This window comes from Oncorhynchus gorbuscha, unplaced genomic scaffold (assembly GCF_021184085.1).
Source record: "Oncorhynchus gorbuscha isolate QuinsamMale2020 ecotype Even-year unplaced genomic scaffold, OgorEven_v1.0 Un_scaffold_3287, whole genome shotgun sequence".
Classification (NCBI taxonomy): Eukaryota; Metazoa; Chordata; class Actinopteri; order Salmoniformes; family Salmonidae; genus Oncorhynchus; species Oncorhynchus gorbuscha.
In genome coordinates, this window is record NW_025747567.1 from 18,036 (window position 1) to 30,696 (window position 12,661).

General features: G+C 46.5%; 1 protein-coding gene across 1 annotated transcript; it reads right to left on the bottom strand.

The window, feature by feature from the left end:
- Window positions 1-1,765: 1,765 nt before the first annotated feature.
- LOC124027487 (BTB/POZ domain-containing protein KCTD19-like) lies at window positions 1,766-3,256 on the bottom strand. The gene is made up of 3 exons (XM_046339902.1): window positions 2,537-3,256; window positions 2,127-2,231; window positions 1,766-1,989 (listed from the first exon to the last, which is right to left on the bottom strand). Exons 1-3 carry the CDS (start codon window positions 2,651-2,653, stop codon window positions 1,903-1,905), a joined length of 309 nt encoding a protein of 102 aa, XP_046195858.1. The 5' UTR covers window positions 2,654-3,256; the 3' UTR covers window positions 1,766-1,902.
- Between the last annotated feature and the right edge of the window lie 9,405 nt (window positions 3,257-12,661).

Here is a 12,661-nt window from a genome sequence, read left to right on the forward strand (position 1 = left end):
TACTGTGTTGAGGTGGGGGGACACACTGGGTCTGTAGTCTGTCTTACTGTGTTGAGGTGGGGGGACACACTGGGTCTGTAGTCTGTCTTACTGTGTTGAGGTGGGGGGACACTGGGTCTGTAGTCTGTCTTACTGTGTTGAGGTGGGGGGACACACTGGGTCTGTAGTCTGTCTTACTGTGTTGAGGTGGGGGGACACTGGGTCTGTAGTCTGTCTTACTGTGTTGAGGTGGGGGGGGACACTGGGTCTGTAGTCTGTCTTACTGTGTTGAGGTGGGGGGACACACTGGGTCTGTAGTCTGTCTTACTGTGTTGAGGTGGGGGGACACTGGGTCTGTAGTCTGTCTTACTGTGTTGAGGAGGGGGAGACACTGGGTCTGTAGTCTGTCTTACTGTGTTGAGGAGGGGGGGACACTGGGTCTGTAGTCTGTCTTACTGTGTTGAGGTGGGGGGACACTGGGTCTGTAGTCTGTCTTACTGTGTTGAGGTGGGGGGACACTGGGTCTGTAGTCTGTGTTGAGGAGGGGGGACACTGGGTCTGTAGTCTGTGTTGAGGAGGGGGGGACACTGGGTCTGTAGTCTGTGTTGAGGTGGGGGGGGACACTGGGTCTGTAGTCTGTCTTACTGTGTTGAGGTGGGGGGCACTGGGTCTGTAGTCTGTGTTGAGGTGTTGAGGTGGGGGGGACACTGGGTCTGTAGTCTGTGTTGAGGAGGGGGGGACACTGGGGGGGGACACTGTCTGTAGTCTGTGTTGAGGTGGGGGGGGACACTGGGTCTGTAGTCTGTGTTGAGGTGGGGGGACACTGGGTCTGTAGTCTGTGTTGAGGTGGGGGGACACTGGGTCTGTAGTCTGTCTTACTGTGTTGAGGTGGGGGGGACACTGGGTCTGTAGTCTGTGTTGAGGAGGGGGGGGCACTGGGTCTGTAGTCTGTGTTGAGGAGGGGGAGACACTGGGTCTGTAGTCTGTCTTACTGTGTTGAGGTGGGGGGACACTGGGTCTGTAGTCTGTCTTACTGTGTTGAGGTGGGGGGGGACACTGGGTCTGTAGTCTGTCTTACTGTGTTGAGGAGGGGGGACACACTGGGTCTGTAGTCTGTTGAGGTGGGGGGGGGCACTGGGTCTGTCTTACTGTGTTGAGGTGGGTGGGGGACACTGGGTCTGTAGTCTGTCTTACTGTGTTGAGGTGGGGGGACACTGGGTCTGTAGTCTGTCTTACTGTGTTGAGGAGGGGGGACACTGGGTCTGTAGTCTGTGTTGAGGAGGGGGGGACACTGGGTCTGTAGTCTGTCTTACTGTGTTGAGGTGGGGGGACACTGGGTCTGTAGTCTGTCTTACTGTGTTAAGGAGGGGGGACACACTGGGTCTGTAGTCTGTTGAGGTGGGGGGACACTGGGTCTGTCTTACTGTGTTGAGGTGGGTGGGGGACACTGGGTCTGTAGTCTGTCTTACTGTGTTGAGGGGGGACACTGGGTCTGTAGTCTGTGTTGAGGAGGGGGGACACTGGGTCTGTAGTCTGTGTTGAGGAGGGGGGGACACTGGGTCTGTAGTCTGTCTTACTGTGTTGAGAAGGGGGGACACTGGGTCTGTAGTCTGTTGAGGTGGGGGACACTGGGTCTGTCTTACTGTGTTGAGGTGGGGGGACACACTGGGTCTGTAGTCTGTGTTGAGGTGGGGGGACACTGCGTCTAGTCTGTTGAGGAGGGGGGACACTGGGTCTGTAGTCTGTTGAGGAGGGGGAGGCACTGGGTCTGTCGCCTGTGTTGAGGCTGGGGGGAACACTGGGTCTGTCGTCTGTGTTGAGGTGGGGGGGACACTGGGTCTGTCGTCTGTGTTGAGGTGGGGGGGGGACACTGGGTCTGTCGCCTGTGTTGAGGTGGGGGGGGGGGACACTGGGTCTGTCGTCTTAAGGAAACAGACTGACTGTACGACAGTGTCCTCTGTCCAGCTGCTCCAGACAGTCAGAGTAGCGCTGGGCTCGAGGAAGGGAGAACTGGAACAAGGAAAGGAAAGATGGGTCACGCTAGATTGATTTCAATTGAAGATTTTGGTTCAAGAGGCCCTGAATGTTGTGTCCGATCTGGACAATATTCTAGGGGAAACGCTGAGAGGAAATCCTAAGGCGCTCACCTCCAACCACTGCAGGAGCAGCTGCTCTCTGCTCTTCTCCCGTCTCTCAGAACAAATGATTCTGAACAGCTCAGAGACAAAGTCCTCAGCCTTCACCTGTCCTGTCTGGGGGACGGAGGGGGGGGGGGCGAGAGGGACGGAGAGAAGGGCTCAGGGACGGAATGAGAGCTGCACCCGAAGAGACTCATCTTTACCAAACCAATATGGACACCTCAGGTGACCACTCAAAACAGTTTAACAGAACATCAACTCCATAATATTAGCAATAATTCTTTTAAAAAGTCCTTATGAACCAACAACCAAGGGGAAGTTTCCCAGACACATGTTAAACCTAATCCTGGATTCAACATAGAGTTTACATTTTAATCTGTGTGTCCAGGAAACTGCCCCCAGACGTCTAGTCTTATTACCCAGAGGAAATAGACCAGGTTGGTTATCTTGAGAGTGCAGTCCTTGGAGTCCTCTAGTCTTATGGAGTCCAGGATGAGTCCGGTCAGAAAGACATGGCACTGCCTCCCAAACACCATGTCCTCCCAGGACACATTGAAGCAGGCAAAAGCCACATCTGGACCTGGAGACAAGACTGTCTGGATGCAAATCACCTTGTTGACCACGACTCAGCAGGGAATATAAATATATATATATATATATATATATATATATATATAGACAAACAGAACCTCTACAGTCTAAACTACTGTTGGATACGTGCCAAATGACTCCCTCTTCCTTTTGTTATAGTGCTTTGCTTTTAACCAGTAGTGCACTATTTAGGGAGTAGTCTTCCATTAGGGACGCAGCCTGTTTCTCATTACACAGAGGAAACCAACAGCAGACAACAGTCCTGTTCTAATGAACTAGAGGAGTACAGCTCCATGATAGTTGTTCTCTCCTACCAAGACTAGTAAACACAGGAAACCAACAGTCCTGTTGTAATGAACTAGAAGGGTACAGCTCCATGATAGTTGTTCTCTCCTGCTGTGGTCAGTAAACAGAGGAAACCAACAGCAGACAACAGTCCAGGACTAGTAAACACCTTCCATACCACACTACATACTACACCACACGCTACATACCACGACGAAGACTAGTAAACACCTTCCATACCACGACCAAGACTAGTAAACACCTTCCATACCACGACCAAGACTAGTAAACACCTTCCATACCAAGACTAGTAAACACCTTCCATACCACGACCAAGACTAGTAAACACCTTCCATACCAAGACTAGTAAACACATTCCATACCAAGACTAGTAAACACCTTCCATACCACGACCAAGACTAGTAAACACCTTCCATACCACGACCAATACTAGTAAACACCTTCCATACCACGACCAAGACTAGTAAACACCTTCCATACCACGACCAAGACTAGTAAACACCTTTCATACCACGCTACATACCACGACCAAGACTAGTAAACACATTCCATACCAAGACTAGTAAACACCTTCCATACCACGACCACGACTAGTAAACACCTTCCATACCACGACCAAGACTAGTAAACACCTTCCATACCACGCTACATACCACGACCAAGACTAGTAAACACCTTCCATACCACGACCAAGACTAGTAAACACCTTCCATACCACGACCAAGACTAGTAAACACCTTCCATACCACGACCACGACTAGTAAACACCTTCCATACCACGACCACGACTAGTAAACACCTTCCATACCACACTACATACCAAGACTAGTAAACACCTTCCATACCACACTACATACCAAGACTAGTAAACACTCTCCATACCACGCTACATACCAAGACTAGTAAACACCTTCCATACCACACTACATACCAAGACTAGTAAACACATTCCATACCACACTACATACCAAGACTAGTAAACACATTCCATACCACACTACATACCAAGACTAGTAAACACCTTCCATACCACGCTACATACCACGACCAAGACTAGTAAACACCTTCCATACCACGACCAAGACTAGTAAACACCTTCCATACCACGACCAAGACTAGTAAACACCTTCCATACCACGACTAGTAAACACCTTCCATACCACGCTACATACCAAGACTAGTAAACACATTCCATACCACGACCACGACTAGTAAACACATTCCATACCACGACCACGACTAGTAAACCCCTTCCATACCACGACCAAGACTAGTAAACACCTTCCATACCACACTACATACCGCGACTAAGACTAGTAAACACCTTCCATACCACGACTAGTAAACACCTTCCATACCACGACTAGTAAACACCTTCCATACCACGCTACATACCACGACCAAGACTAGTAAACACCTTCCATACCACGACCAAGACTAGTAAACACCTTCCATACCACGACCAAGACTAGTAAACACCTTCCATACCACGACCAAGACTAGTAAACACCTTCCATACCAAGACTAGTAAACACCTTCCATACCACGACCAAGACTAGTAAACACCTTCCATACCACGACCAAGACTAGTAAACACCTTCCATACCACGACCACGACTAGTAAACACCTTCCATACCACGACCACGACTAGTAAACACCTTCCATACCACGACCACGACTAGTAAACACCTTCCATACCACGACCAAGACTAGTAAACACCTTCCATACCATGACCAAGACTAGTAAACACCTTCCATACCACGACCAAGACTAGTAAACACCTTCCATACCACGACCAAGATTAGTAAACACATTCCATACCACACTACATACCAAGACTAGTAAACACCTTCCATACCACACTACATACCAAGACTAGTAAACACCTTCCATACCACACTACATACCAAGACTAGTAAACACATTCCATACCACACTACATACCAAGACTAGTAAACACCTTCCATACCACGCTACATACCACGACCAAGACTAGTAAACACCTTCCATACCACGACCAAGACTAGTAAACACCTTCCATACCAAGACCAAGACTAGTAAACACCTTCCATACCACGACTAGTAAACACATTCCATACCACGCTACATACCAAGACTAGTAAACACATTCCATACCACGACCACGACTAGTAAACACATTCCATACCACGACCACGACTAGTAAACACCTTCCATACCACGCTACATACCACGACCAAGACTAGTAAACACCTTCCAGACCACGACCACGACTAGTAAACACATTCCATACCACGACCACGACTAGTAAACACCTTCCATACCACGCAACATACCACGACCAAGACTAGTAAACACCTTCCATACCACGACCAAGACTAGTAAACACCTTCCATACCACGACCAAGACTAGTAAACACATTCCATACCACGACTAGTAAACACCTTCCATACCACGCTACATACCACGACCAAGACTAGTAAACACCTTCCATACCACGACCAAGACTAGTAAACACCTTCCATACCACGACCAAGACTAGTAAACACATTCCATACCACGCTACATACCAAGACTAGTAAACACCTTCCATACCACGACTAGTAAACACCTTCCATACCACGACTAGTAAACACCTTCCATACCACGCTACATACCACGACCAAGACTAGTAAACACCTTCCATACCACGACCAAGACTAGTAAACACCTTCCATACCACGACCAAGACTAGTAAACACCTTCCATACCACGCTACATACCACGACCAAGACTAGTAAACACCTTCCATACCACGACCAAGACTAGTAAACACCTTCCATACCACGACCAAGACTAGTAAACACCTTCCATACCAAGACTAGTAAACACCTTCCATACCACGACCAAGACTAGTAAACACCTTCCATACCACGACCAAGACTAGTAAACACCTTCTATACCACGACCAAGACTAGTAAACACCTTCCATACCACGACCAAGACTAGTAAACACCTTCCATACCACGCTACATACCACGACCAAGACTAGTAAACACCTTCCATACCAAGACTAGTAAACACCTTCCATACCACGACCAAGACTAGTAAACACCTTCCATACCACGACCAAGACTAGTAAACACCTTCTATACCACGACCAAGACTAGTAAACACCTTCCATACCACGACCAAGACTAGTAAACACCTTCCATACCACGCTACATACCACGACCAAGACTAGTAAATACCTTCCAGACCACGACCACGACTAGTAAACACATTCCATACCACGACCACGACTAGTAAACACCTTCCATACCACGCTACATACCACGACCAAGACTAGTAAACACCTTCCATACCACGACCAAGACTAGTAAACACCTTCCATACCACGACCAAGACTAGTAAACACATTCCATACCACGCTACATACCACGACCAAGACTAGTAAACACCTTCCATACCACGACCAAGACTAGTAAACACCTTCCATACCACGACCACGACTAGTAAACACCTTCCATACCACGCTACATACAACGACCAAGACTAGTAAACACCACAATACACGCTACATACCACAACACACGCTACATACCACGACCAAGACTAGTAAACACCTTCCATACCAAGACTAGTAAACACCTTCCATACCACGCTACACGCTACATACCACGCTACATACCACACCACACGCTACATACCACGACCAAGACTAGTAAACACATTCCATACCACGCTACATACCAAGACCATGACTAGTAAACACAATCCATACCATGCTACATACCACGACCAAGACTAGTAAACACTCTACATACTACACCACACGCTACATACCACGCTACATACCACGACCAAGACTAGTAAACACATTCCATACCAAGACTAGTAAACACCTTCCATACCACGACCAAGACTAGTAAACACCTTCCATACCATGACCAAGACTAGTAAACACCTTCCATACCACGACCAAGACTAGTAAACACCTTCCATACCACGCTACATACCACGACCAAGACTAGTAAACACCTTCCATACCACGACCAAGACTAGTAAACACCTTCCATACCACGACCAAGACTAGTAAACACCTTCCATACCACGACCAAGACTAGTAAACACCTTCCATACCACGACCAAGACTAGTAAACACCTTTCATACCACGCTACATACCACGACCAAGACTAGTAAACACATTCCATACCAAGACTAGTAAACACCTTCCATACCACGACCACGACTAGTAAACACCTTCCATACCACGACCAAGACTAGTAAACACCTTCCATACCACGACCACGACTAGTAAACACCTTCCATACCACGACCACGACTAGTAAACACCTTCCATACCACACTACATACCAAGACTAGTAAACACATTCCATACCACGCTACATACCAAGACTAGTAAACACCTTCCATACCACACTACATACCAAGACTAGTAAACACATTCCATACCACACTACATACCAAGACTAGTAAACACATTCCATACCACACTACATACCAAGACTAGTAAACACCTTCCATACCACGACCAAGACTAGTAAACACCTTCCATACCACGACCAAGACTAGTAAACACCTTCCATACCACGACTAGTAAACACCTTCCATACCACGCTACATACCAATACTAGTAAACACATTCCATACCACGACCACGACTAGTAAACACATTCCATACCACGACCACGACTAGTAAACCCCTTCCATACCACGACCAAGACTAGTAAACACCTTCCATACCACACTACATACCGCGACTAAGACTAGTAAACACCTTCCATACCACGACTAGTAAACACCTTCCATACCACGACTAGTAAACACCTTCCATACCACGCTACATACCACGACCAAGACTAGTAAACACCTTCCATACCACGACCAAGACTAGTAAACACCTTCCATACCACGACCAAGACTAGTAAACACCTTCCATACCACGACCAAGACTAGTAAACACCTTCCATACCAAGACTAGTAAACACCTTCCATACCACGACCAAGACTAGTAAACACCTTCCATACCACGACCAAGACTAGTAAACAACTTCCATACCACGACCACGACTAGTAAACACCTTCCATACCACGACCACGACTAGTAAACACCTTCCATACCACGACCAAGACTAGTAAACACCTTCCATACCACGACCAAGACTAGTAAACACCTTCCATACCACGACCAAGACTAGTAAACACCTTCCATACCACGACCAAGATTAGTAAACACATTCCATACCACACTACATACCAAGACTAGTAAACACCTTCCATACCACACTACATACCAAGACTAGTAAACACCTTCCATACCACACTACATACCAAGACTAGTAAACACATTCCATACCACACTACATACCAAGACTAGTAAACACCTTCCATACCACGCTACATACCACGACCAAGACTAGTAAACACCTTCCATACCACGACCAAGACTAGTAAACACCTTCCATACCACGACCAAGACTAGTAAACACCTTCCATACCACGACTAGTAAACACATTCCATACCACGCTACATACCAAGACTAGTAAACACATTCCATACCACGACCACGACTAGTAAACACATTCCATACCACGACCACGACTAGTAAACACCTTCCATACCACGCTACATACCACGACCAAGACTAGTAAACACCTTCCAGACCACGACCACGACTAGTAAACACATTCCATACCACGACCACGACTAGTAAACACCTTCCATACCACGCTACATACCACGACCAAGACTAGTAAACACCTTCCATACCACGACCAAGACTAGTAAACACCTTCCATACCACGACCAAGACTAGTAAACACATTCCATACCACGACTAGTAAACACCTGCCATACCACGCTACATACCACGACCAAGACTAGTAAACACCTTCCATACCACGACCAAGACTAGTAAACACCTTCCATACCACGACCAAGACTAGTAAACACATTCCATACCACGCTACATACCAAGACTAGTAAACACCTTCCATACCACGACTAGTAAACACCTTCCATACCACGCTACATACCACGACCAAGACTAGTAAACACCTTCCATACCACGACCAAGACTAGTAAACACCTTCCATACCACGACCAAGACTAGTAAACACCTTCCATACCACGACCAAGACTAGTAAACACCTTCCATACCACGCTACATACCACGACCAAGACTAGTAAACACCTTCCATACCACGACCAAGACTAGTAAACACCTTCCATACCACGACCAAGACTAGTAAACACCTTCCATACCACGACCAAGACTAGTAAACACCTTCCATACCAAGACTAGTAAACACCTTCCATACCACGACCAAGACTAGTAAACACCTTCCATACCACGACCAAGACTAGTAAACACCTTCTATACCACGACCAAGACTAGTAAACACCTTCCATACCACGACCAAGACTAGTAAACACCTTCCATACCACGCTACATACCACGACCAAGACTAGTAAACACCTTCCATACCACGACCAAGACTAGTAAATACCTTCCATACCACGACCAAGACTAGTAAACACCTTCCATACCACGACCAAGACTAGTAAACACCTTCCATACCACGACCAAGACTAGTAAACACCTTCCATACCACGACCAAGACTAGTAAACACATTCCATACCACGCTACATACCAAGACTAGTAAACACCTTCCATACCACGACTAGTAAACACCTTCCATACCACGCTACATACCACGACCAAGACTAGTAAACACCTTCCATACCACGACCAAGACTAGTAAACACCTTCCATACCACGACCAAGACTAGTAAACACCTTCCATACCACGCTACATACCACGACCAAGACTAGTAAACACCTTCCATACCACGACCAAGACTAGTAAACACCTTCCATACCACGACCAAGACTAGTAAACACCTTCCATACCACGACCAAGACTAGTAAACACCTTCCATACCAAGACTAGTAAACACCTTCCATACCACGACCAAGACTAGTAAACACCTTCCATACCACGACCAAGACTAGTAAACACCTTCTATACCACGACCAAGACTAGTAAACACCTTCCATACCACGACCAAGACTAGTAAACACCTTCCATACCACGCTACATACCACGACCAAGACTAGTAAACACCTTCCATACCACGACCAAGACTAGTAAATACCTTCCATACCACGACCAAGACTAGTAAACACCTTCCATACCACGACCAAGACTAGTAAACACCTTCCATACCACGACCACGACTAGTAAACACCTTCCATACCACGCTACATACAACGACCAAGACTAGTAAACACCACAATACACGCTACATACCACAACACACGCTACATACCACGACCAAGACTAGTAAACACCTTCCATACCAAGACTAGTAAACACCTTCCATACCATGCTACATACCACAATACACGCTACATACCACGCTACATACCACACCACACGCTACATACCACGACCAAGACTAGTAAACACATTCCATACCACGCTACATACCAAGACCATGACTAGTAAACACAATCCATACCATGCTACATACCACGACCAAGACTAGTAAACACTCTACATACTACACCACACGCTACATACCACGACCAAGACTAGTAAACACATTCCATACCAAGACTAGTAAACACCTTCCATACCACGACCAAGACTAGTAAACACCTTCCATACCACGACCAAGACTAGTAAACACCTTCCATACCACGACCAAGACTAGTAAACACCTTCCATACCACGCTACATACCACGACCAAGACTAGTAAACACCTTCCATACCACGACCAAGACTAGTAAACACCTTCCATACCACGACCAAGACTAGTAAACACCTTACCACGACCACGACTGGTAAACACCTTCCATGCCACGACCAAGACTAGTAAACACCTTCCATACCACGACCAAGACTAGTAAACACCTTCCATACCACACGCTACATACCACGACCAAGATTAGTAAACACCTTCCATACCATGACCAAGACTAGTAAACACCTTCCATACCACGACCAAGACTAGTAAACACCTTCCATACCACGACTAGTAAACACCTTCCATAACACGCTACATACCGCGACCAAGACTAGTAAACACCTTCCATACCACGACTAGTAAACACATTCCATACCACGCTACATACCACGACCAAGATTAGTAAACACCTTCCATACCACGCTACATACTACACCACACGCTACATACCACGACCAAGACTAGTAAACACCTTCCATACCAAGACTAGTAAACACATTCCATACCACGATTAGTAAACACCTTCCATACCAAGACGAGTAAACACCTTCCATACCAAGACTAGTAAACACCTTCCATACCAAGACGAGTAAACACCTTCCATACCAAGACTAGTAAACACCTTCCATACCACGACCAAGACTAGTAAACACCTTCCATACCACGACCAAGACTAGTAAACACCTTCCATACCAAGACTAGTAAACACCTTCCATACCATGCTACATACCACAATACACGCTACATACCACGCTACATACCACACCACACGCTACATACCACGACCAAGACTAGTAAACACATTCCATACCACGCTACATACCAAGACCATGACTAGTAAACACAATCCATACCATGCTACATACCACGACCAAGACTAGTAAACACTCTACATACTACACCACACGCTACATACCACGCTACATACCACGACCAAGACTAGTAAACACATTCCATACCAAGACTAGTAAACACCTTCCATACCACGACCAAGACTAGTAAACACCTTCCATACCACGACCAAGACTAGTAAACACCTTCCATACCACGACCAAGACTAGTAAACACCTTCCATACCACGCTACATACCACGACCAAGACTAGTAAACACCTTCCATATCACGACCAAGACTAGTAAACACCTTCCATACCACGACCAAGACTAGTAAACACCTTACCACGACCACGACTGGTAAACACCTTCCATACCACGACCAAGACTAGTAAACACCTTCCATACCACGACCAAGACTAGTAAACACCTTCCATACCACGACCAAGACTAGTAAACACCTTCCATACCACGACCAAGACTAGTAAACACCTTTCATACCACGCTACATACCACGACCAAGACTAGTAAACACATTCCATACCAAGACTAGTAAACACCTTCCATACCACGACCACGACTAGTAAACACCTTCCATACCACGACCAAGACTAGTAAACACCTTCCATACCACGCTACATACCACGACCAAGACTAGTAAACACCTTCCATACCACGACCAAGACTAGTAAACACCTTCCATACCACGACCAAGACTAGTAAACACCTTCCATACCACGACCACGACTAGTAAACACCTTCCATACCACGACCACGACTAGTAAACACCTTCCATACCACACTACATACCAAGACTAGTAAACACCTTCCATACCACACTACATACCAAGACTAGTAAACACATTCCATACCACGCTACATACCAAGACTAGTAAACACCTTCCATACCACACTACATACCAAGACTAGTAAACACATTCCATACCACACTACATACCAAGACTAGTAAACACCTTCCATACCACGCTACATACCACGACCAAGACTAGTAAACACCTTCCATACCACGACCAAGACTAGTAAACACCTTCCATACCACGACCAAGACTAGTA